Genomic DNA, 27,431 nt, shown 5'->3' on the forward strand with positions numbered 1-27,431 from the left:
TCCCGGAGCAGTTGGTGTTACCTCCAAACAGGCGCAACCAATGTCCAGAATCTGGCAAAGAGAATCAATGGTTATTATTGATGTAGGATAAGAAAGGAGTACATGTCAGATAGTTGGTATAATAAAGAGGAAGTAGCACCTGGTGAAAGCCCACGTTTACAATCATATTCTCGAATGCAGTCCTTTGATCTGTGGTGCTGCTCCTTAGTTACTTTTGCTTCTGTTCAGAAGAGAAACATGCTGACTGTATCGGACACCAATGTTTGAAATGACACTCGCACATTTAGAGGTTTGTTGTGTTACCTGAACAAACAATGCCAGCATCCTCCCTGTGTTCACAGTTGTGTTTACCCCACGGTTCTTTTTGACATTGCCAAAGGAACGATTCGTGTGAAATACATTCCATCCCATCAAGCCAAATGGGTCCAGATCCTTCTCCAAATGACTGAGCATAATAATCGATAGAACTGAGGGGACCGCACTCTAACTGTTTGCAGATCACTTCTGCATCAGGTCCATCAAGTGTATCCGAGCACACTGTTCCCCAGGTGCCATTGTAGAACACTTCCACTCTCCCCTCACAGCGATGCTTCCCATTCACCAGCCGCAGCTCTTTGTGCTCTGTCAATGACACAAGAAATATCCAGATAGTTAGATTGATAACTCGTTGTATGTTCATACTGCACAGCTCAACACATGCTGCACCGGTTGTGTTCACTGATTTCCAGTAATTATTTCAGAAAAGAAATAGAAAAACACCGACTGCCCATAAAGTAATAAAGAATAATCAACACCGATTTCACAACAGAAAGACAAACAACGTTATTGAATTATGTGAAGAAGTTACAGAAAGATAACATGGATAATGCAGTCGATGTAATATGCATGTTTTTCCTTCAGAAGGCCTCTGAGAAGGATCATGACTGGGGTCCGAGCCTGTGAAGTCAAGAGATCAGTGGAAGAATGATAGGAAACCAGCTACAAAGCACACCGTCCGGGTACAATGTGGTAACCCAGAATGGCGGAAGGTGGGAAGTGGTGTTCCACAGGTCTGGGGTCACTGCTGCTCAACATTTACATGAACGATTTGGATTTAGACAAGGGAGACTTAATTTCAAATTTTAAGATGACAGCAATTTGGGGGTATAGTTAACACTAAGAAAGACAGAGACAAAATACGGGAAGACGTTAATAAACGGGCCGAATGGGCATACAATTGCCAAATGAGTTGAATGCAGATAAGCCTAAGGTGCTCAGTGTTGACAGGAAGAATAAAGAGGCCACGTACTTCTTCTAAAATAAGAGTGAAAATGATATAGATCAGCAAAGAGACCTCGGGATACAGAGGCACTAATCACTTCTGAAGTGACAGAGACCGAAGCGAGTGATCATAAATATAGGATAATCCCGAATAAATCTAATAAGAAATTCAGGAGAATTTTTTTTTTACCTGGGGAGTGGTTTGAATTTTGAATTCCGAACACATGCAATTGCTGAGGTGATTTGCACTGATGCCTTTATGGTAAAGCTATGCAGGTACATGAGGCAGAAAGAAGCTGGAGGATATGCAAAGAGGGTTAGGTGCAGTGATGTGGGGCGATACTCGTAGGCAACGTAAACACCACATTGACCAGTTCGTCCGAATGGCCAGATTCCGTGCTGTCCAATGTATGTAATTCGAAGTAATATCTTCCCTGTGAAACCACGTGCACAACACTACGGAAAATGGGAACATGGAAGCACCTTTACCTGAACACATGATCCTCACATCTTCTTTATGAGAACAGTCGTGGTTACCCCACGATGCTGAGGGACATTCCCAGAGAAATGATTCGTTACTGGAACACTTCAGTTCATCCAACCAAACTGGCCCTGAGCCTGGTCCACAAGATGCAGGAAGTGCCAGGTCCAATGCCTTTCCACAACCCAGCTGTTTGCAAACCACGTCAGCGTCCGCCAGATCCCAGGAATCATCACAAACTGAGCCCCAAGTCCCATTGTAATAAAGCTCCACTCGGCCAGTACATGGGCTTCCACCGTCAGCCAGCCTTAACTGCACGTGGTCTGTTGGATAACAGTACATGAGGATTATACTTTCAATAGACATTCACATCATCACTCAATACAACTGATTTTATCATCACCAGCACAAAAAATGAAGGTTAAATGCACCGGTGACAGGTAAAAAAAATATACAACAGAATATCTGTTTACACTTACTTCTTACATAGAATGTAATGAACAGCAATGTTTCAGATATCCTATTACATCTGGCTTTGACAAGTTCTGATCTCCAGTTCACCTTTTATGTTTTGAATGCTGTGTACGGTGTCAAACAGGCAATCACTCACACGATTAACAGTTAATTTATACTCATGTTATATAACTGTATCTGTTCTTTATCCATGTATGTTACCCTTATTTGTTATCTTGGTCAGACATTTACTGCCATCTGCTATTTCCCTCATCTTCAATTACAAGTGACTTGCATTTATCTAGCGCCATTAACGTAATTAAACATCCCAAGGCGCGATACAGGAGTGATATCAAAGACATTTTAACACAGAGCACCGAAAAATATATTAGGTCAGATGACCAAAAGCTTAGTCAAAGAGTTAGTTTTTATGCAACGTCTTAAAACAGAAAGACAGGTTGAAAGGCAGAGAGATTTAAGGATGTAATTCTAGAGCATGTGACCTTCGCAAATAAAGGCACGGTCGCCAATGGTGCACAATTAAAACCAGGAATGACAGCAAGATTAACACCAAGATTCCAAGCTGTCTGGCTGAGTGACAGACAGTTGGCATGGCGAGAAATGGAGTTGGAGACAAGGAAACATGCGGTGGGGACTGATGGTTTCTATCTTTTCAATACAGTGTTGGAGGAATTTTCTGCTGATGCAGTACTGAATGTCAGCCTGGAATTCTGACAGTGTACAGGCATTGGAGGGCTCAAGAGTGTTGAATGTGAGGTAGAGTTGGATACAGTGAGATACATGTGGAAACTGAGGCTGTGTTTGCGGATATCGCTGAAAGGCAGCATGTAAATGAGTAATGAAGTGTCAAAGGATCGATCCTTTGGTGACACTATAGGTGACTTTGAAGGAGCGGGAATGAAGCCATTGCAGGCCACTTTCTTACCATGACTGCATGGATAATACTAGAACCAGCTGAGTGCAGTCCCACCCAGCCGTGTGTTAATGGGGAGGAATTGGAGAAGTATTTCATGATCAATCATATAAAAATTTGAGACAAATCAAGAAAGAGGAGGTGGAATCGTTTATGTTTGTCACAATCACTTCGGATGTCGTTTGTTTTCGTCCTGTGGTGTGAATAGAAAATTGATTTGCGGAATTGAAACATGCAGCTTCATATAAGATGAGCATGGATTTGGGAGGCGACGACACATTCAAGGACTTTGGCGAGGTACGAACAGTTGGAGCTGGGGCAGTAACCTGCATGGACAGGTGGTCAATGGTTCCTTTCTGAGGAGAGGTGTGATGACTGCTGATTTGAAGGAGAGGAGCCTGAACATGTAGAGAGAGAGAGAGAGAAAGAGAATCGTTAATATTGCCAGCTAACATGGAACCCAGGAAGGGAATGTTTGTGTTCAGTAGTTTAATAGAAATAAGGTGTATCCAGCAAAATGTGGATACCATCAACAGCACAGGTTCAGAGTGAGAGTGAAGGATTCTAGGAGAGAAACAAGAAATGTGAATTCAGGGTGATCGTATGGGATGGGGGTGGGAACTGATAGGAAGTTAGGCCTGATGGGTTGGGGAAGAAAAGGAAGTAGTGGAGGTGACTGAACGGATGTTTTTGAACTTTGTGACAAAAAGTGTATGAGCTCCTCTCAATTATTTTGGGAGTTCAGGGTGGATGAGGCAGGGGAGTGGTTCAGGAGGAAGATTTATGATGGAGAATATTTGCTGTGCATTTTCTTTGCCTTCCTGGATAATCTTTGTCAAACGGGAGGTTTTAGTGAAGATGAGGAGGACCCAATGATGCTTTTTGTGATTGATCCATTCAGGATTATATTACCAGATAGTTCCCCACATGTCACCGTGCCTTTCTGTTTTTTAATTATTTTAGGGAATGTTGGTGTCACTGGCAAGACCAGCAGTTTAATCCACGCTATTTATTACTTCATTATTACTTTACTACTCCACTTCATATTGGAGAATGTAATGTCCACAAGTACTGCCCTTAAACATCAGCCTTGTAATGTGCAGTATCTTCGTGCAGAATTACGTTCTAGGGTTGTGTTGATTACTACATTATCATAAATCAATTTAATATTAATAGCATAAGAGAATCACTTACCTTTGTAAGGATGGAACTCTGTCTTTGACAAGGAATATATTTGAGCAATTTTAGAGACATAAACCGCATGTCTGAACAGAGAATATGCAGACTTGTCTGTCCAGACAGACTGCTGCAATTATGTTAAATGAGCAAACGAAACTTGTGAGGCACATTAGCAATTGCTATTGTCTGCAAAGATTCAATGAACTGAACGACTAATTCTATCAATATATGACTGTTGGACCGGACCAAAGAGGGCAGAAAACAGGATCTGTCTGCAAAATGTTGGACAGGATCAGGAAGCGCCTACAGGCAATTGGACGCCAGATGTGTAGACCTCCTGGCTAAACAGAAACCAGTATTTAATCTGGACTGGACAAAAATGATTGGACTAATTGCGTCAGGCACTTTGGAGAGTAAACATCAGCAATGTGACCATCAGATACAGAAGTAGAAGACAAGGAGAAGACACATGGCTTCTGTAGGTGGGCATAAATGTTGGGTGGAGCTTAACATCTACCTAACTGAAGAACAAGATGACATACTCGACTCTGTCCAGTGACTGAGTGTGTAATAACCATTCAGCACTGGAAACTTCTGACGTGAAACGCTGGATGTATTGATTTCCGCAGTGTCCGAAGAAAATGCTTACTGTAACCAATCGGTATCAAATCTGAATCATTAACGATCTCATATGTTGTAAGTTCCACATGTCGTATGCAAATAAATGTTCATTGGAACAACCCGAAAACATCTGCCCACACTCAAGCCAAAAGACTTGCAGGTTGTTAGGTAAATTGGCCATTATAAATTGCCCCTAGCGGTGGTCGGGAAATATAGGGACAGATGGGGATGTGGTAGGAATATGGGATGAGTGCACGATTAGTATAAATGGGTGGTTGATGGTCGGCACAGACTCGGTGGGCCGAAGGGCCTGTTTCAGTGTTGTATCTCTAAACTAAACTAAACTAAACTACACTCTGCATAATGCAACATCCCCAGAACACATGCCTGCATTAACATGCTACACAATGAAACTTTAAAGTGCCTAGTCCAAAACATCTGTCTACTTTTATACACAACCTAATGAAACTTGCACCAGACCAACTCCCACACAGCTACCTCCACTTATATACTATGCAGTAGAACTGATTGCAAGCTTGGCGCCGGATTTGATACCACAGCTGAGATTCCAATTCCGTATTCTCTTTATCATAAGGCCGTTATCTTTCACCTCTATCATCATTCACCTCCCTTCCTGCCTCAGCCCATCTGCTGCTGAAATGCTCACCCATGCTTTGTTGCCTGCAGAATCGAATATTTCAATGTTCTCCTGGGCGATCACCCATCTTGCATCCTCCAGAAACATCAGCTTATCCAAAGTTTCGTTGCCTGCCCGACATGAAGCCCCTCTCAGGAACGCCATGGCACTCGACGATCTATTGGTTTCCCTGCGATCAATACCTAGAGTTTCCAAATATGATCTTCATGTTCAGACACCTTCATGCTCTCCCCCTACATCAGTATAACCGTCTCCAGCCTGAATCATTTCAGGAGCTCTGCTTTTTTCTGAATACAGCTTCTTGTACTTCACCCACTTCAATTGCCCACAACTTTCAGTTTTGCCTTTAACCATCTAACCCCCAGATCTGAATTTCCACCAGAAATATTTCCGTGTCTCCAGCTCTTCAAATCCAACCATCTGACTAAGAATTTCGTCACCCACTCCATCATCTCTTTGTTTGGCTCTGTGTCAGTTTTCTCTCCGTTTACATTCCTGTTAAACCCCTTGTGATGTATGTGTTAATTGACATTTCTGTAATACAAACGTTCTTGCTGTTTAATTGTGTCCGTGTCCTCTCTCTCTGTACACCACCCCAGCTCCCCGACCGCCCACCATCCTCTCCCACTCTCCTCGAGTGAAATTACTGGTTTGAGAAACACAGGAACAAGTAACCGATATTATCACTTTTCTCAGCAGATTAGACATTTCACTTTTATGTTTTTGTAAAAGCAGTGAAGAATTTGCTTACCTGAACACAGGACCCCAACATCCATACTGTCAGTGAGAGACGAATTCAATGTGAATAAGATGCAGTTCTGGAGCTGCAATTCGTTTCCTTCACACTGGACATCATTCACCCAGATGGGTCCTTCACCATCCTTTGAATAGTTATAAGCGGCTGTCGCTTCACCACAACCCAGCTGTGTACAGACTACGTTGGCATCATTCAGGGTCCAGTGTCTATCCTGCAATCTCCCCCAGCTGCCATTGTGGTAAATCTCCACTCGCCCATCACACCAGCTTCCCCCGTTAGTCAGTCTTAGTGACCAATTTTCATCTACAACATGAAACACATTGAGAATGGTGAAACTGAAGCAAAATATCTCAGAATTTACTGCCACCCGAAAAGTCATTAATATTAATGCTTACTATTCCTGTCATCATTGTTCAGAAGGCTTGTTGAAAGATCATTTTCACCATTACCTTTTCTCTGTAAATACATTTGAGAGACGGACCGAGTAGCTTACGGTTGCTGAACTGGGGACAGAGGGTGAAATGAACTGTAGGTGATAGCCGAGGGACTGAAGGTCGTCCTCCTGTCCACATGCACTGATATTCCAGCTCTCGCCCTGTACTTGAAAATATCAACTTTTCTTCCAATTTATCCTCCTTATATTCACATGGTCCATCTTCAACTCTTCCATTCTCTTCCTCAACATCTCTGTCTCTGATTCTGGGGATAGGTTATTAACTAATGTAAAGAGTAAACCCAGTGACTCTCACAGTTACCTTGTCTATGCTTCCTCACACCCCAATTCTTCGAATGACTCTATCACATTTTTTCACTTGCTCCATCTGCAATGTCTGGTGATGCAAACTTCCATACCAGTGGTTCCAGATATGTATTCCTTTTTCCTCAACCGATGACTCTCCTCACCTCCTCATCCACCCACCATGGTTGACAGGCCCCGCAAGCACGTCCATTCCATTCCCCAAACGTCTGCTTTCACCCTTTCCCCCTCCCGGAACAATGATAGGATTCTGATTCTCCTCATCTTCCACTCCATCAGCTTCCATAATCAACAGATCATCTTCCACCATTTTCACCACCTTTAATGTGGTGCCACTACAAATCACATCTTCCCCTTCCCTCCACGTTTAACATTCTGAAGGGACCATTCGCTCTGTGGCACTCTGATTCACTCTTCAATCATTCTCAGCACCCCTTCCCCCATGACCTTCCCATGAATGCGCAGGAGGTGCAACCACTGCCCTGTTACCTACACCTTTCTCACCATCCAAGCCGCCAAATACTGCTTCCAAGTGAAACAGCGATTTTCTTGTACTGCTTTCTCTTTAGTATACTGTATTCACTGTATTGACTGATCATGATACCGTCTCCTTTACATTGGGACACCAAACATAATTGAGTGGTTACTTTGCACAACACCTTTGTTCAGTCTGCAAGCTTTACCTTTAGCTTCCAGTTGCCTGTCCTTTTCATTATTTATTCCGCTCCCACTCTGACATTTCTCTCCTCTTTCTCCGACACAGTTCCAATGAAGATTTACATAAGTTTGAGAAACAGCACTTCCTCTTTCCACTAGACTCTTTACAGGCTTTTGGAATGAACACTGAATTCAGCAATTTCAGGAAAGATTCCCTCCCCTTTTTTGGACGATGTCTTGCCTTCCAATTTGCAGCTCCTCTCGAAATGTGTTTTTCACTTGGCCCATTCCTATCTCTTTCTGCCTTGCATTGTCCCATTTACCATTTAATTCTGCCTGCCTTCCACCATATCACAGATTGTTCCTTTCGTTCTTTCCTTGCTTTCCCCTTTCTTTAAAACTGTTAAATCTCTAAGTTCTGATGAAAGATCTGCAAACTGTAAGGTTGATTCTGTTTCTTTCACCGCAGATGCTGCCAGAACTTCTGAGTATTTTCAGCACTTACTGTTTTTATTACCTATATTTTAAATTGTGAAAAGTGGGAGCAATGTGCGTTGAGCAATGTCCCACGTACAGCGATCAGTTAACTGAGCAGATAATCTGTTATGAGAGGGCGCTGGTTGAGGGATAACTGGGAGAATTGTAATTTACATCAAGTTTGTGTACTAATCAAAGACATGGCATATTGGTGAAATAACGAGTTACTTCACTCACGATCATTTTATTGCCCTTAATGTAATGGAAATTAAAATTTATCTCATGTTATTTAGCTGGAAACAAGTTCACAGTTTTTTCTATTGTACAGCTGATCTTTGCAGAGAATTCCATGATAATTCATATTTGAACGGCCAACATTGATAACAGTTTCAATGCTCGAGCAACATCTCCATTCGATGGCAGTGGTCCTGGGAGCAAATTGCTGATTCTATAGCCCTTGAACAATGCCCTAGATTTACCACAAAAGAGATATTATATGAGCGATAAGTACTCATCACGAGACATTGTATGTATTCAATGTTTACTGGAGTGAAGCTCTTTGATTCATTTGTAATTTAATTCAGACCAATAAACCGACAAACACATCTCAGATTCTTAGTGTCGAAGGAAGCATGGGATCAGCAAAACTAGTGAATCAGCGACCTGTGGAAATAGTTAATGATGCTTGACAGCAGAACAGTTGGTGTATTTCAGTTCAATTGACTGAGATGACTCACCCGTACAGATGACACTGGCATCATTTTCATGGGAGCAGCTAAACTGTTCCCAGGATGAAACAGGACAATCCCACAATCGCGTCTCATTCCGCCGACACCTGTAACTTTCCTTCCACACTGGACCGGCTCCCTTCCCAAAGTGAGCTCCTCCCGGGATTGAGGATACTGTCCCACACTGCAAGTGCTCACAGACCACGTTGGCGTCTTCCACATCAAAGTACATGTCACACAGCGTCCCCCACTGGTCTCCGTGCAGCACCTCCACCCGGCCAGAGCATCTGTTCGTCCCATCAACCAATCGAGGTCCATGTTTCCCTGTGTTGGAAACCAATCCAAATCCAAATAATTTATAAATCATCCTCTGCATAGAAACAGCAAAATAGAAAATGGGTATAAAAGTTGAATCTTATGTACACGATTATCAATCCATACTTTATACAAATTATCTATCAAAAAACAATTAGAATTACCACAGCAACACAAAAGCAAAATACTGCAGATGTTGGAAATCTGAAATAAAACAGAAAATGTTGGAAATACTGAGCAGGGCTCGCAGCATCTGTGGAGAGAGCAAGAGAGTTATGTTTCTGGTCTGTGTACTTTCATCACAATAATTACTACAGGACCTCTTTAAGAAGTTGACTGAACACTCAAAAATTAACAGCTCTTCTTGCAAATGCTAATCGATTGTTGGTCTTTATCTCTTGGATTTTGGAATGTAAACGCTGAAGGATGTGATGTTTCTGTTGTATCTGTTGTCACGTTTGGGCACGGCACTTCACATAACCATTGGCTTTGGAGGTTGTTCAGGACAGTGTCACTAGAATGGCAGCAATGCTTAAAGCGTTACATTATGAAGACAAGTTGCATAAACTTTGTTTGTAGTAGATTTGGTTTAGAAGGATTACAGCTTATCTAGTTGATGTGTTTAAAATGGTTAAGGGGTTTGATAGATGAGCTATAGAAGATCTGGAGAACAAATACAAAACAAGCCCATTTCGGAGCTGCTTTTCTTTCTGCGGATGTGGACATCTCTGGCAGAGGTGGCAGTTATTGCTCAACTCTATTTGCCCTTGAAACCGGTGTCAGGACCGTCCTCTTGAACTGCAATTGCCTGCATGGGGAATGTTCTTCTGCAATGCAGTAAGGTAGAGTTAAGGCAAAGTGTGCAAGCATAGAGTGTACCTTTAGCTGCGTGTGTTGTAAGCAGAGTGGGAAGTTTGGAATTTGGTAATTAGTGGCTAAGACTGAAATCGAGCCTAACATTTAGCAATTCGCTTGGAATTAAAAACCAAACTGCAAGGCAGTTCATTGTTCGCAGTTAACAGGGCAAGTCAGGTTAGCAGTAAGCTGTCAATCAGCTGTGATTGTGTGAACTCGGGTAATTACTGTCAGCTGGAAACTGTCTAGACTGTTGCATCTCGAATTTGCCTCAAAAAGCATATAATATTGGACGTCATTGCAAGATGATTTGAGTAAAGGAGCAAGATGTTACTGCACCTATACAGGGCTTTGGTGCGACCACACCTGGAGTATTGTGTGCAGTTTTGGTCTCCTTATCTGAGGAAGGATGCCCTTGTCATGAAGAGTGTGCAAAGTAGATTTACAAGGCTAATTCCTGGGATGGCAGGATTCACGTATGAAGAGAGATCGGATCGACTCGGACTATATTCACTAGAGTTTAGAAGAATGAGAGAGGATCTCAGAGAAACCTATAAAACTCGAACAGTACTAGACAGGCTACATGCAGGGAGGATGTTCCCGATGGCTGGAGAGTCCAAAACCACGGGTCACAGTCTCCGGATATGGAGTATGCTATTTAGAACCGAGATGAGGAGAAATGTCTTCACTCAGAAGGTGGTGAACCTGTGGAATTCTCTACCACAGAAGGCAGTGGAAGACAGATCTCTAAATATATTCAAGAAGGAGATAGATATCTTTCTTAATACAAAAGGAATCAAGTGATATGGGGAAAAACGGGAACAGAGTACTGAATTAGATGACAGGCCATGACTTATTTTGAATGGCGGAGCAGGCTCCAAAGGGCTGTCTGGCCTACGCCTACTCCTATTTTCTATGATTCTATATTTAGACTTCTGGTAAGGCAGAGTGTAAACAAAGATTGCAATGTTAACTGAATACATTATGAACATAGTGGGAAGTTGGAGTTTGCTCAGAGTCAGAATTCGGTGCAGAGGGGTAACAGGAGGTATTTTCTAGTCTTTCACAGGGGGTGGGAATTTCGGGCTCGGACAGCATTTATTACCAATCCCGAACTGCCCTTGCAAAGATGGTGGTGAGCCGCCTTCTTGTACCACTGCAGTGCATGCGCTTTCAGTACACTCACAGTACTGTTAGCAAGGGACTTCCAGGATTTGACCCAGCGACAGTGAAGGACCGGTTATATAGTTCCAAATTAGGATGGTGTGTGCTTCGGAGGAGAACATGCAGATGGTGTTCCCATGCATCTGCTGTCCTCGTCCTTCTAGGTAGTAGAGGGTGAGCGTTCGGATGGAGGTGTTCTGTTTTGTCTGTTAAACTGGAGTCAGTGACTAGAGCAACCGGTTTAAAAGAGCGCCACAGCCAGCAGTAGCAGAGCCTATTGGAAGGGGCTGAGAGACAGACACCTGGCAAATAGAGGGACAAACTCACTCAGTGAAGCAATTGTCAGGTCAGAGTGTGAGAGGGCGTGGGTAAGTTGTAAATACGTACTAAGTTAATTGATGAGTGCTGAGTGTTTCGGCATTAGCTAACCAGTAAAATAGTGTTAAAGCTAAAATGCATCGACAAATAATTTTACCTCTAAAATAAAGACAGACTAAGTTCTGGCAGAGAAGGTTTTTTTCTGGATATTGGAATTTGTAGATAATGGAACTGAACCGAGGGAACTTGTCTGTAGTAGATATCTCAACCTGGAACCTCTCTGGCTCAGGATCATAGAGCTGTTGTGGGAATTGGAAAAACACCAACACATATGATAGCAAGAAGAGTATTTGACAGTTTGCTGCAGATTTCAGTCACACACTGTCGAGAGCTGCAGGATCAGAATGAGGTTGTTGCAGCTTATAGTGTACAGATTTGAAATCCAGATGTAATGGAGAACGAGGATATACAGAAGTGAACAGGAACAAAGTACTGTCTATTTGTGAAGATCAGGATGAAGACTGTTAGAAGGACAGCCACAATGTAGACCGTGATACCTTCGAATAGGAAGCTGTTCAAAAGGAGGAGGAGTGGTGCATAATGTGATACTTTTAAGTGATTCAATAATTAGGGCATTAAGAGTCCCACACAGTATTTTCCCAACTTGTGCGAAGTGAGGGTTATCTCAAATCAGAATGCAAGATTGGGGTGGAAATATCCAGTCGTTGTGGACCAATTAGGCATAAACAACATTGCAAAGAGTAGGCAAGAGGTTCTTTTCGGAGAGTACCAGGAGCTGAAATATAAAAGAAGATCTCAAGGATTATAATATCTGGATTATTATACAAGCCGCTTGCACATTGGCATAGGAAAAATAAACGATCAGGGAGATGAACACGTGCTTGAAGGTTATGATGTTGGAAAGAGGTGTTACCTTTCAAAGGACCCTGGCACCTGTACTGGGATATTAAAGAACTATTCTGTTGGAATGTGAAGCACCTGAATCGGGTTGGGATCAGGGTCCCAGAATAAAGGATAAATAGGGTTGTTACAGGAACCTTAAACTAGTAAATGGGTGAGGGGAGGCTGGTGGGGGGCGGGGTGAGGGGGTAGAGCACAGTTGTAAATGTAGCATATCTAGGTGCTACAGGGAAATAGAAAACTAAAATATGCAACATTTGAGTCAGACCATTTTACGGTTTTACATCACGTGCCTTTGCGCTGAGAACAGCAGTTGCTTTCTTGAAAAAGCAGTTGTTAGAAATACTGACAGACCACGACGTTTTGGGCCATGTACTCTGCCCATTGTCTGGAGAAATAATTGTAATTGGTGGAAGCAGTCTGTTTATATGCAGTGCAGAACGGGAATGTGGGCAGGATCTTACTACTGATAGGTTATTACATGTTCTTGTTCTGTTTTTTCTTGGTCAGTTAATTATATTCCATGAGAGGTCAGTATATGCCATTATTCTTGCTGCTGATTCGTCAGTTATTGTGCATCGTGGCAAGTCAATCCATGCTACTGTTCTGGTCGTGGTTTGTTGGCTGCACAGCAGGTGCTTGTGCGTTTCTCGAGGAGGGAAACCCTGATATTCACCGAGGAACAGGTCACTGTTAGGGGAAAGGTCTTGTGTTTATCGATCTCCATAGCTTCCTTGACGCAGTGAACGGCACAAGCCTGCCATCAAAGAAGCTCAACTCAATGACCACCGCATTGAATTTTCCAATTCCAAACTCAACCTCATCTATTATGGACTGGCGTGCACGACACAAGAACATCATAAGTATAAAAGAGACCAAAAACATGCAAAAATGCAAAAAGAAAAATGCACAGATCTTCGTGAATGGCAGAGATACAAAGAATAGCAAAGGATGACAAAACAGTTCGCAAGAGCTACAAAACTTTTACAATAACTTCAGAAATATATTGTCATTAAAAGCAATGTGGTCTCATTGCAATGACAGTTGTGATATTATCAATGAAAATAAGGAAATGGCAGGAATTATGCATAATTTCGTTGCATCAGTATTTACATGGACACAAGTTTTATTAAGATTCTTTGTTGCCGCAGTTGGACAAATGCTGCCCTGACATTGAGGGCAGTTACTGTCATCTGGAATGCAGCTTTATCATACATGTTTGTACAAAGGGTGTGATGTGGTCTGAAGCTGAGGGGTCCGACAAACCCAAACTGAGCATCAGTGAGTAGCTTATTGGTAAGTACTGCTTGATAGCACTGTAAACAACACCTTCCATCCCTTTGTTAATGATTGAGAGCAAACGGCTGGGTCAGTAATTAGAAAATTGCAATTGTCACACTGCTATTTAAAGAAAGGTTAGCGAGGGAAGCAAGGCAATTATAGATTGGTTAGCCTAACAGCAGTTGTCAGGAAATTACTAGAGTGTACATTTGAAGATAGAGTGTCTGATCACCTTGAAAAGTGACAGCCAATCAGAGAGAGCCAGCGTGGATTTGTAAAAGGTCGATCATGCTTGATGAACCTGATCAAATATTTTGTGGAGGTAACTAAAGTAGAGAACAGGGGAACCTGAATGGATGTTATTCAGATGAACTTCCAGAAAGCACTCAGCAAAATCTCTTGTAACTGATTGTTGGCTAAACTTGAAGCTCATAGAATTTAGGGAAATTATTGACCTGCTTCGGACGTTTGTTTAGTGGCAGGAGATAGACAGCAGGGATAATGGGCAGATCATCTAACTGGCAGGATGTGATGGCGCCGTCCCACAGGAACCTCAACTATTCACCATATTTATTAATGATTTAGATGACTGGATCGAAAGCCACATATAATTGACATACTCAATATTGCCATTGAAATAAAACATCAGCCATATTGTAATCATGCATATTTTAAGCATAACTTTACAAAAAAAAAATTCCGTGACTGTGTAAAACTATTTCAATATTGGTGAGCGTGAGGTGTCCAATTTGGACTTAAAAAGATTACAGTACTTTCTACATGGTGAAAAGCCGGATGCAGCACAGGGAAAATAGACTTCAGGGTCATGGGAAAGTACAGGAACGAAAATCAAAGCAGCCAATGGAATACTGGGATTTATGTCTAGAGGAATGGAATACAAGGGTGAAGAAATGATGCTGCAGTAAAAAAAAAACTGGTCAGGCCCCATCTGGTGCAATGTTAAGCTATGGGCAATATGCTTTGGGAAGGATATGTTGACCAAGGAGAGTGTGCAGCATAAAAGATGCGAGAATGATTCCTTGGCTTCAAATGTTTCTGTTTTTTATTCATTCATTTGATGTGGGTGTCGCCGGCAAGGCCAGCATTCATTGCTCATGCCTCGTTACCTTTCACAACTGGGTGACTTGTTAGGCTATGTAAGAGGACAGTTAAGAGTCAACAGCATTGCTGTAGGTCTCTGGTCACATGTCGGCCAGACCAGGTAACAATGGCAGATTTCATCCCCTAAGGATATGACGAAACAAGATTTTTTTAAATAATAATCGACAATGGTTTTATGGTTACCATTACTGAGACTAGTTTTTAATTCCAGATTTATTAACTGAATTTAAATTCCACGAGCTGCGATGGTGGGAATTGAACCAGCGTCTCCAGAAGTAGCCTGGAACTCTGGATTGCTAGTCCAGTGACATTAGCACCACGCCATTGCCTCCCCTCATTATGAAGAAGGATTACACAAACTGTGGCTGGGTTCCCTGAAATTTATAAGAGTCATGTCCTTTCACATTCCCAGCCTATGTCTTCCAGCTGCTGGAAAGTCTTTGGGAATTCTGCAGGTGAGCTACTTGCCACAGAATGCCGATCATCTGACCTGCTCCACTCGCCACTACATTATTGTGAATGGTCTAGTTCAGTTTCTTGTCAATGACAACACCCAGTAGGATTTGATGGTGGTAGTGAATTTACTGATTATAATAGCAAGGGGAGATGATATTGTCTCTCTTGTTGGAAATAGTCATTAACTGACACGGAGGTGGTGAGTGTGTTACTTTCTACCCATCAGCCCAAGTCTAAATAATGTCCGGATTCTTGATGTAATTGGGCATGAACTGTTTCTTAATCCAAGGAATTGTGAATGGAACTAAAGACCATGCAATTCTCAGCAAAAAGCCCAACTTCTGACATTTTGATGGTGGGAAGGTAACTGACGAAGCACCAGAAGATAGTTGGGCCTCAAAGAACAATTAGGAAACACATTTTTCTATAAAAACAGCGGCAATCTGGAACATTCCCTAACAACGTCCAAAGTAAAGAGCTGTGGATGTTACATCTAATCTAAATTTTCAAGACTAATATTGATAGCTTTTTGTAAGCTCGGTGTATCAAGGAATCTGGTTCAAAGCCAGGTAAAGAGACTTGAAGAACATATCAGGTATGATCGAACTGAATGATCGAACAGGCTGGTGCAACTGAAAGCTCTGTACTGATAATGTGGATATGTGTCCGATCCTGTCATATTTAGCGGGTAAAATGCACACATTCTATAAAATAACTTTGTAATCTTTCACTTATGGCCTGATTGCACTGAGCAGTGCTGGAGTACAGCCGTTCTTTTATACCCTGCCGTTCAGTTAGTGTTAACGTGGGCACAGTGGAGCAGTGGTTTGCATCACAGCTCCAGTGACCTGGGTTCAGTTCTGGGTGCTGTCTGTGTGGAGTTTGCATGTTCTGCCTGTGAATGCATGGGGTTCTGCCGCGTGCTCTGGTTTCATCCCACAGTGAAAGACTTGCAGGTCGAAAGTAAATTGACCATTGTAAATTAACCCAACTGTGGGTAGGTGCTAGGAGAGTGGAAGGTAATGTAGGATTAGTAGAAATGGGTGGTTGTTGGTCGACAGACAGTCGGTGGGCCGAAGGGCCTGCTTCAGTGCAGTATGATAAGAATACTAACGTGGGCAGGGAGGGTCAGAAGGCTATTGTAATGTCGGATCATTCGTGGTGTTCAAATTAAAGTATCGAAATAGGCCAGTGCATATTCATTTAGTCAACTCCCAACTGTTGCAGCCAATATTCAATATTCAATTCTAAATATACATTCGGTGCAGTGGTAAACAAACTTGCGAAAATTCTGCTTCTTGCAAAATTAATGTTAAGATTCAGAACCATCTTGTTTACCAGTCATTGTGGGTATTTTGTGCCACGTTACACCAGACCTTTAGCAGTAATAATAAACTATAATGACTAGTTTAGATATGAACCTTACAGACAGAAACATGGGAATGCCACCTTCCTCAGTTTTCCACATATTAAGCAGGGAGTTGTCTGCTTTTCAGTAAGTCTGTACTCACCGGAACAGATCACACTGGCATCGTTCCTGTGGCTGCACTCCTGCTGAGTTCCTTGAAAAAGACGGCAGTCTAATAAACTGGTCTCATTTCCAGTACATTCAAAGATATCAGACCGTACGAGCCCAGTGCCCTCTCCAAAATGAGCATATCTTGGCACCGACACGGCGACTCCACACTGAAGCAGACTGCAGACCACATTGGCGTCTTTCAAATCCCAGTCAAGGTCACACACTGTCCCCCAGTTTTCACCGTACTGAATCTCCAGTCTGCCTGAGCATGGGGAGTCTCCGGATGTTAGTCGAGGATATCTGTGATCTGAATAAGCGTATTATATCATAATTAGCATAATACGTTAATAATCACAATAATACATAGATTTTTATTTCAATACACATCTGATTAATCACAGATCTGGCACGAGCCGTTCTCAGATTCTGTTCAAAACTGATGATGCTGGGTTTCCTGTATCACGACTGCTTATAATGTGACAGGACTATAATCTTTAAAATGTGCCTATATTTATTTATAACTTACCCAGTCGCCGTCACTGTATCAGCAGTTAGAACTGGGCAAGAAGTATTGTGTGACAAGAACTGGTGCTGGGAGTACTCCAACATCTACACCTAGGTCATTAATAACAATAGTAAAGAGCAATCCTCCCCAACACCAATCCCTGTGGGTCACCACTGGTGATCAGTCTCCAAACAGAATAATTGGTTCAACCTAGCATATCATTATTGCTGATTATGGTGTATTCTCCTCTACACTGAGGAGAGAAAATGCAGATTAAAGTACCACTTTGTCAAACACTTCCGTTCTGTCCTCATTTCCCAGTGGCCTCCCATTTTCGTTCTTCCCTTCATTACTTTGGCCACCTACACTGTTCCAACCATGCTCAACACAAATCTTGGCAATAGTGTTGTGCCTTTTTCCTGGCCATTGCAACCTCTAGTCTGAACAGTGACTTTATTATCTCCGGTATACTGCTATAGTCAGTTCAGAGTCAATCCCTTTGGTGTGGGACTGGAGACAAGTGTAGACCCAGACTGGGGAAGGTGTGCTTCCTGATGGGGCATTTGTTAACCAGTTGGGGTTTTCGTAACAAAACAACAACTTCATGGTCATCTTTTCCTGATTTCTTTTTTCAATTTTTCCGATTTTTATAACTCTCCATGAAATTCTGAGATTTCTGCAGTTGGATTTGAAGATGTGTTTATCTACATTATGAATCCAGTATTTCACTAAACTACCATCCTTCTTGAAGACCTAAAACTACTGTTGTTCATAGTTAACATAAATGATTTCGACTCAGAAAAAGGACGTACAATTGTAATATTCACTAATGACATTGACTTGGAGCAATAGTTAATACAAAGGCAGATTGTGAGAAAAATACTTCATGTTAACGAAATTGTAAATGAATTTTCATGCAGATAAATGTACACTTACACATTTGGGTAGGAAGACTGAGAACCCATACTCCTTGGACAATGATAATCTAAATTGTGTCACGGAGCAATGGGACTCAGGGGTGCAGATATAAAAATCAATAAAATAGCAATACAGGTTAACAAAGCTCTGGAAAATACAAAAAAAATGAGTTTTATTAAAGAGAGATACGTTGAAAGGGGAGTCACACCCAGCACAAGGAAAGATTTGGTGTTGATTGGGAGTAGGTTGATTGGGTACTAACCAGTCAGTGTTTCCCTACTTTTCTAGGCAGTGTGCAACTGAGCAACTTCACACCATATCAGTTGAATCCTAGTGCTGTAACTGCTGTAATTGTACTGGATCAGCTTGGCTAGAGTTGTCGCTAGTTTTAGAGCACTGATCTTCAGCACAACAGCTGGAGTGTTATCAAGCCTTTAACTTTTGCTTTGTGCTGCGTGCTCAGCCGCTTCTTAATGTTGTGTGCCGTAATCTTCGGAATGGACCAAACAACAGAACGCATTTGCACAGCGCTAACCCATTGACATGAATTGTCACACAATACTTCTCAACTTTTGTCAGTCTGAATAACTACCTTTAACCCACACTTTGTTGACTTTTTTGTAGCCAGTTTGCTACAGTCTGTCATGATCAACCTTCAAAGCCCTTCGTATGCAAATAATTACCCTGAAACCACATTCACAGTTTTAAGTTTAAAAACTGGACAGGCAGTTTGTGACCAACAAGCTGCAGCAGTCAGCATATAATCATAGAATGTTGACAACACAGAAGGAGGCCATTCAGCCCGTTGTGTCCATGCTGGTTATCTGTAAGAGGACCTCACTAGTCCTATGCTTCTGCCCTTTCTACATAGACATGCAAAGATTTGCTCTTCAGGTGCTTGTCCAATTGCATATTGAAAGCCACAATTGAATCTGTCTCCATCAGACTCGCAGGCAGAACATTCCAGATCCTAACCACTCACTATGTTAATAATTCTTTCCTCATGTCACGGTTGGTTCTTTTCCCATCCACCTTATAACAGTGGCCTCAGGTTATTGACCTTTGTGCCAAGAGGAAAGGTTCCTCTCTATCTACTCTGCCTGGACCACTCATGATTTTGAATAACCTCAATCAAATTTCCTCGCAGCCTTCTCTGTTCTAAGGAGAGCAACCACAGCTTCTCCAATCTATCATTATAACTGAAGTCTTTCATCCCTTGAACATTCCTTGTAAATCCTTTCTGCACACACTATTAAGCATTCACATTCTACTAAAGTGCCATATTCAGAATTGTACACAATCGATCAGTTGAGGTGAAGCCAGTGTTTCACAAAGGTTCATAATAACTTCCTTACTTTTGTACTCCATGCCTCTATTTAAAAAGACCAACATCCCTATTAACCACTTTCTCAACCTGCCCTGCTCCATTCAACTATTTGATCCCAAATACTCCCAGATCACTCTCGTCCTGCAGTCACTTTCGAACTGTACCCTTCAAAAGAGACTGGCAACTAGCATTAAAAGAAGTTCCAATATTTTTTATAGACAGATAACTAGCAAAAAGTTGGTAAAAGGAGGAGTGGGGCCGATCAGGGACCAGAAAGCGGATTTAATATGGAGGTAGCGGGCATAGCTGAGCTATTAACTGAACTCTTTGCATCTTTCTTTACCAAGGAAGAAGATACACCTCAGGCAATAGTAAAAGAGCAGGCAATTCACATACTAGAGGGGTTTAACATTAATAAAGAGGATGTTTTAGATATACCCTGTTCTATACGAACATACGGATGAACATACGAGTTAGGACCAGGAATAGGCCACTCGACCCCTCGAACCTGCTCCACCATTCAATAAGTTCACGGCTGTACTGATTACTCCACATTTCCACCTACCCACGATAACCTTCCACCTCCTTGGTTATCAAGAATCTATCTACCTCTGTTTTAAAAAAATTCAAAGACTCTGCTTCCACTGACTTTTGAAGAAGAGAATACAAAGACTCACGAATCTCTGAGAGATAGAAATTCTCCTCATCGCTGTCTTAAATGGGCGACCCCTTATTTTTCAACTGTGACCCCTAGTTCGAGATTCTGCCACCAGGGGAAACATCTTTTCCACATCCACCCTGTCAAGACCCCTCAGGATTTTATATGTTTCAATCAAGTCGCCTCTTACTCTTCTAAATTCCAGCGGATACCAGCCTAGTCTATCAAATCTTTCCTCGTACAACAGGTCACCCATTCCAGATATTAGTCTAGTAAACCTTCACTGTACTGCCTCCAAGGCATTTACATCATTCCTTAAATAAGGAGACCAGTACTGTACACAATACTCCAGATGTGGTCTCAGCAATAACCTGTAAAGCTGAAGCATAGCCTCCCTATTTTTGTATTCAATTCCACTCACGATAAATGATAACATTCTACTAGCTTTCTTAATTACGTGCTGTACCTGCATACTAATGTTTTGAGATTCATACACTGGGACAAGCAGATCCCTCTGCATCTCAGAGCTCTGCAATCTCTCACCATTTATATGATATGCTTCTCTTCTATTCTTGTTGCCAATATGGACAATTTCACACTTTCCCACATGAAACTCCATTTGACAGGTCTTTGCCCACACACATAACCTATCTATATCCGTTTGCAGACTCCTTATGTGCTCTTCACAAGTTACATTCTTACCTATCTTTGTGTCATTAGCAAATTAAGCAACCATATCTTCGGTTCCTTCATCCAAGTCATTGATACAAATTGTGAAAATGTGATGTCCCAGCACAGATCCCTTTGGCACACCACTCGTTACATCTTGCCAACCAGACAATGAGCTATTTATGCCTACTCTCTGCTTCCTGTTAGCTACCCAATCTTATATCCATGCCAATATGTCACCCCCTACACCATGAGATTTTATTTTCAGCAATAACCTTTGATATGGCACCTTATCAATGCCTTCTGGAAATCTAAGTACAATATATCGAGCGTTTTCCCTTCATCCACAGCACTTGCAACTCCCTCAAAGAACTCCAATCACTTGCTTAAACGTGATTTCCCTTTCACAAAAATATGTTGACTGTGCCTGATGACCTTCAATTCATCTAAATGCCCTGCTATAACATCTTTAATAATAGTTTGTAACATTTTCCCTCAGACAAATGTTAAAATAATTGGCCTGTAGTTTCCTGCTTTATGTATTCCTTCCTTTCTGAATAAAGGCTTTGCATTTGCTATTTTCCAAACTAAAAGAACCTACCCCGAATCCAGGGAATGTTGGAAAATTAAAATTAACGCATCAACTATCTCACTAGCTACATCTTTTAACACCTCAGGATGAAGTCCATCAGGACCCGGGGACCTGTCAGTTCGCAGTTCCAACAATTTGCTCAGTACCATTTCCCTGGTGATTGTAACTTTTTTGAGTTCTTTCCTCCCTTCCATTTCCTGACTTACAGCTAATACTGGGATGTTACCTTTACCCTCAATATTGAAGACCGATGCAAAATATCTGTTCAATTCACCTGCCATCTCCTTATTACCCATAATTAATTCCCCAGGCTTATTTTTTACAGGATAAAAGCTCACTTGGTTAACCCTTTTCTTTTTTGAACAATATCTATAAAAACTCTTACTATCTGACATTATATTTCTATCTAGCTTTCTCTCGTACTCTAATGTTACCTTCCTTATCAATCTTATAGTCGTTATTTGCTTTTTTGTATATATTCTGTCCAATCATCTGACCTGCCTCCCATTTTTGTGCAATTATAGGCTTTTTCTTTAAGTTTGATACGACCTTCAACTGTTTTACTTAACCACAGATTGCGGTCCCACTCTTGGAATGTTTCTTTCTCATTGAATTGTATCTACTCTGTATATTCTGAAATATTCCCCTAAATATCTCCCACTGCATCTCTATTATCCCTTCACCTGATTTGCCAGTTCACTTTAGCTAGCTCTGCGTCCATGCCCTCATAATTGCCCTTATTTAAAGTACTAGTCATGGACCCACTCTTCTCTCCCTCAAACTGAATGTAAAATTCAATCATATCATGATCGCTGCATCCTAGGGGCGCCTTAACTATGAGGTCATTAATTATTGGTAGATCGTGGCACAATACCAGGTCCAGGATTGCCTGCTCTCTGGTTGGCACCGCAGCGTATTATTCCAAGAAATTATCCCGAAAATACTCTATGTACGCCTTATCTCGGCGACTTCGGCCATCTGCTTTTTCGAGCTACATGTAGGTGAAAATCCCCCCATAATTATCGGTGTACCTTTCGGACAAGCTTCCATTATTTATTCCTTTATACTCCGTCCCACAGTGTGGTTAAGGTTAGGTGGTCTGTACACCACTTCTGACAAGTGACTTCTTGCCTTTATGAATTTTCATCTCTACCTAAACGGCTTCCACATCCTGGTCTGCTGAACTTAGTTCATCCCTCACTATTGCGCTAATACCATCATTATTTAACAGAGCGACCCCTCTACCTATTCCTAGCTTCCTGTCCTTCCTAAATACCATGTATCCTACAATATTCGGTTCCCAAACTATATAGTGTACAGGACACAATTTCAAAGTTTGCAGATGACACAAATTTTGGAAGCATTGAGAACTATGAGGAGGATAGTGCGGATCTTCAAAAGGACATTGACAAGTTCGTGGAATGGGCAGGCAGGTGGCGGATGAAGTTCAATGCAGAGAAATATGAAGTGATTCATTTTGGTAGGAAGAACATGGAGATAAATGAAAAAATGAAGGGATCAATTCTAAAGGGGTTGCAGGAGTAGAGGGGCCTTGGTTGAATAGTGCATACGTCATTGACGGTGGCAGGTTGAGCGAGCGTTTAATAAGGCGTTCAGTGTCCTGGGCTTTATTAATATGTGCATGGAGTACAAGAGTAAGGAAGTTTTGTTGAACTTATATAAGATACTAGTTCGGCCTCAGCTGGAGTATTGGGTTCAGAGCTGGGCTCCGCACTTGGGGAAAGATGTGAGGGCATTGGAGAGAGTATGGAGACGTTTCATGAGGATGGTTCCAGGGATTGAGGAATTTCAGTTATGAAGCTAGATTGGAGAAGTGATGTCTGTTTACCTTGGAGAAGAGAAGGCGGAGAGTTGATTTGATCGAGGTATTCCAAATCATGAGGGTTCTCTATCTACTCTATGGAAATGTCGCAATCTCAAGCCAACTCTCCATTCATCAACCCAGCAGCCGCTACCGGGCATGTACTGTCAGCCCGGCTGTCCATCTGCAATGATCGCTTGGCCTCAAATCTGATATAGTACACAGATTGTGAAGGTGAGACTGGGGAGCAGGGGAGGGAGGGAGGTTTATCAGCCTCGTGGAGCCGTAGTAATGGGTCCGCAGTAATTGTGGGTATCACAAGAGGAAAATGCTCAGAAAGATCCCACTTACAGGGTGGGAACTGTTTCCACTGGTGAAAGGATCGAGAAGGAGAGGGCACCGATTCAAAGCATTTGGTAAAAGAAGTAAAAGTGACATGAGGAAAATCTTTTTCATGCAGCGAGTGTTTCAGATCTGGAATGTTTACCTGAGAACGCGGCGGAGACATGTTCAGTTGAAGCATTCAAAAGAGAATTAGACAGTTCTATGAAAAGGAAGATTGTACAGACTTATGGAGAGAGGGTAATGGAACTGAGTGAATGTCTCTTTCAAAGAACCCATGCAGACATGATAGGCCGAATAACCCCCTTCCGCTCTTCAGCAGTTCAGTGATTCTGTGATATCGCCTCTCCTCCGTGTTCCAACCAGAATGTATCAGTTCACACTTCTCTGCATGAAATTGCATCTGCCACCTGTCCGTCCATTTCACCAGCCTCTTTTTGACCTCTTGAAGTCTATCACTATCCTCCTTACAGTAACTGATCAGGATTTCAGGAAAAGATTAGAGATACAGCAGTGAAACAGGCCCTTCGGCCCACCGAATCTGTGCCGAACATCAACCACCCATTTATACTAACCCTACACTAATCCCATATTGCTACCAAACATCCCCACCTGTCCCTATATTTCCCTACCACCTACCTATACTAGTGACAATTTGTACTGGCCAATTTACCTATCAATCTGCAAGTCTTTTGGCTTGTGGGAGGAAACCGGAGCACCCGGAGAAAACCCACGCAGACACAGGGAGAACATGCAAACTCCACACAGGCAGTACCCGGAATCGGACCCGGGTCCCTGGAGCTGTGAAGCCGCGGTGCTAACCAGTGCGCCACTGTACCGCCCTACTCGCTTTTCTTCCAATAGTTCAACGGTGCTGAGTTTAATCGTTGCAACTGCTTCCTGAACTATCTTAGCTCTTTTGTTCAATATTCTGTGCATTTCACTTTCTTAATATTTGCCAAAATGTAAATGGCAATGCGCACGCAGCGGTGGGATCTTACAGAGCCGTTTCCTCTTTGTGATACTCCCAAAAACTGTGGACCCATTACTTTGGCTCCCCAAGGCTGAGAAATCTGACTCCCTCCCTCCCCTGCTCCCCAGTCTCAGCTTCACAATCTGTGTAATATATCAGATCTGAGGCCAAGCGATCATTGCAGGTGGACAGCTAGGCTGACAGTACATGCCCGGTAGCGCTGCTGGGTTGATGAATGGATAGTTGGATTAAGATTGCGAAATTTCCTGCGGTTCAGCTCATTCACTGCAGCTTTAGGGAAAATCTCAATGGAAAGTGCTTTGTCTGTATTGCAAATGTGCTGAGTATCAGGTATTTACTGCTCCCGGTGGAGAATGTTTATGAAATATATTACTAATGATATAAGTTTGAACAGTGAACATAACATTAATGATAATTTTAACCAGAGATTACTGGAATTATTATCATCTGATTTTCCAGGTACGGACCGACCCGGATTGTTTTATTTTCGCTTCTTCATAGATTCTATCAGCTGCGGCGGCAGATGAGAAACTGAGAAAGATTTTTACCTGAGCAGATGACGCCGGCATCATCGGAGTGTGACCAGGAATAGTGATCCCATTGATATGATTCACAGTCCCGCAGAGCGGCCTCGGTTCCGCTGCACGCTACATCAGCCGTCACAACGGGTCCGGTCCCTTCCCCAAAGTGAGCCCAGCCCGGTTCAGAGACCGCGGTCCCGCAGCCCAGCTCCCGACACACAACAGCTTCGTCCAGCAGGTCCCAGTACGAGCCATACACAGTCCCCCACTGTCCCCTGTAGTGAATCTCCACTCTCCCAGCGCACCGACTGCCCCCATTCACCAGTCTCAGCTTCACCGTCTAGGTAAAATATCAGAAATATCTTCAAGCGGTCATGGTGTGTTAAACCCACAGGTTCCCAGCGAACGGACCCTCCCTATTCACTCGGCATGAATTGATAGGAACATCGGTCTGCACCCTGGACCCTAATAAAACCCAGAGTAAATATTACACATGAAGAAAAAGGAAAGGGAATTACTAATAAACAGTGCAAACCAGCAGGGAACCGGGCGGCAGCGAGATATTCCCACCAACACAGAGGCTCCAATGGGATCTGGATAGGGACAAACTCATAATATATTTAACCTGCAGAAGTGGGGAGATGGGCGTGGTTGGTATGATCACATGTTTACGTGCTCAGTACTGAATGGACGAACACAGTGAGATCCCAGCACTTGGAAAGAGCAGAGGAAATTGCACCCTCACCCACCATAGCCAATAAAGACAGGGCTGGATGGTGATGTGATCTGGAGATCAGCGCAGATTGGTGAGGTGGATCGTTGGACTGGTAACAGTGTCAGTGGAGCTGATAATTCACACTCTGCTCTTCAGACACCCTCAGTTATTGCCCCTCGACATGAAGCGAGCAGTCATCTCTCAGCTAGGTAACAGTGTCAGTGGAGCTGATAATTCACACTCTGCTCTTCAGACACCCTCAGTTATTGTCCCTCCACATGAAGGCAGCAGTCATCTCTCAGCTAGAATTAAAGACCTTTGCTAACATTATGAGGGACACACTCCCTTTCTGGCTCGCAACCGGGCAGCGGGTTATTCCGTGATCAAAAATAGTACAGAGATTGTCGTCCAAGCTTAATATTTAATGGGATGGATTAGAGCAAAGAGATAACAGGTCGTGTGAAAATAATGGGCGATTACCTGACGGGTCAGCCTGACTGTTCCCAGGTCTGCCTGAAATAAGAAGTTAACAATTAGAGTTCACTGGGACAAGAAAGGAATGACAATGTCAGAAAGAAAAGACACAAATACAACTAACTGCAGGGTCATTATTCCTTTCGCTTTGCAGAAGAAATTATACCGGGATCTGTGATTTCATTTCTTAACACCCAAAATAAAATTTCTGCAACAAATTAATATTGGTAATGGGCCAAAATGTAGCCAGAAATGTTTTCACATATACACACACTGACACCTGGATACACTGTCTCCTTGTGGTGACGGTGGGTGGTCTCCATGTATTCCCAGTGTGAAGGTGCTCTGAGAAGGCGGTGTTGATGGTCCTCTCCCTTATAGAATCTTACAATGAAACAGCACAGATGGACGCCATTCGGCCCATGGTGCCTATGCTGTCTCTTTGTCAGAGCTGTCTAGTTAGTCCCATTGCCTTTCCCCGTCGCCCTGTAAATTTGTGCTGATGGTGCTCTGACCCGTGTGTAGGTACCCTGAGAAGAGGGTGGTGATGTAACCGCCTTTAAACCCACTGGTGATGGCACTCTCAGTGAATTCAGCATTCCGATCCAAAGTTCGAGAAGGAATGGGAACATTTAAATTCAATTAAAGATTTTCTGATCCTGTGGTAAATTTCAATGCCTTTTAATTTACTGCATAATCTTCCACTGGGAACTTTCAAAGTTTCTATAAAGGTGTAATTGGCCCTTTCTGTTTTTCCATAAAATATATAGCTTCCTCAACCAAAACAAAACAACATGAAGGGTCTGTCAGCCTCCAACTCCGTGCTGACTGTTTCTTACTAAGTTGCTGCTGCTCTGATTCTCTTGTAAGCTGCCCTCGCCGACGTGCCTTATTCTTTTACCCGTTAATGATGTTCGATCAATGGTCCTCCCGTTTACTGGGTAAACGTTCCTGCTTTTGAAAAATGCAGTCAGTCGGTTG

General features: G+C 42.5%; 1 protein-coding gene across 1 annotated transcript; it reads right to left on the bottom strand.

Moving 5' to 3' along the window:
- Positions 1–541: 541 nt before the first annotated feature.
- Positions 542–6,391, bottom strand: LOC137358838 (scavenger receptor cysteine-rich type 1 protein M130-like; the record flags this gene model as incomplete). The annotated part of the gene is made up of 3 exons (XM_068025060.1): positions 6,338–6,391; positions 1,750–2,064; positions 542–621 (listed from the first exon to the last, which is right to left on the bottom strand). Coding segments are annotated over exons 1-3 (420 nt in total), but the record flags the coding sequence as incomplete, so codon positions are not given.
- Between the last annotated feature and the right edge of the window lie 21,040 nt (positions 6,392–27,431).

Source organism: Heterodontus francisci, unplaced genomic scaffold (genome assembly GCF_036365525.1).
Source record: "Heterodontus francisci isolate sHetFra1 unplaced genomic scaffold, sHetFra1.hap1 HAP1_SCAFFOLD_157, whole genome shotgun sequence".
NCBI lineage: Eukaryota > Metazoa > Chordata > Chondrichthyes > Heterodontiformes > Heterodontidae > Heterodontus > Heterodontus francisci.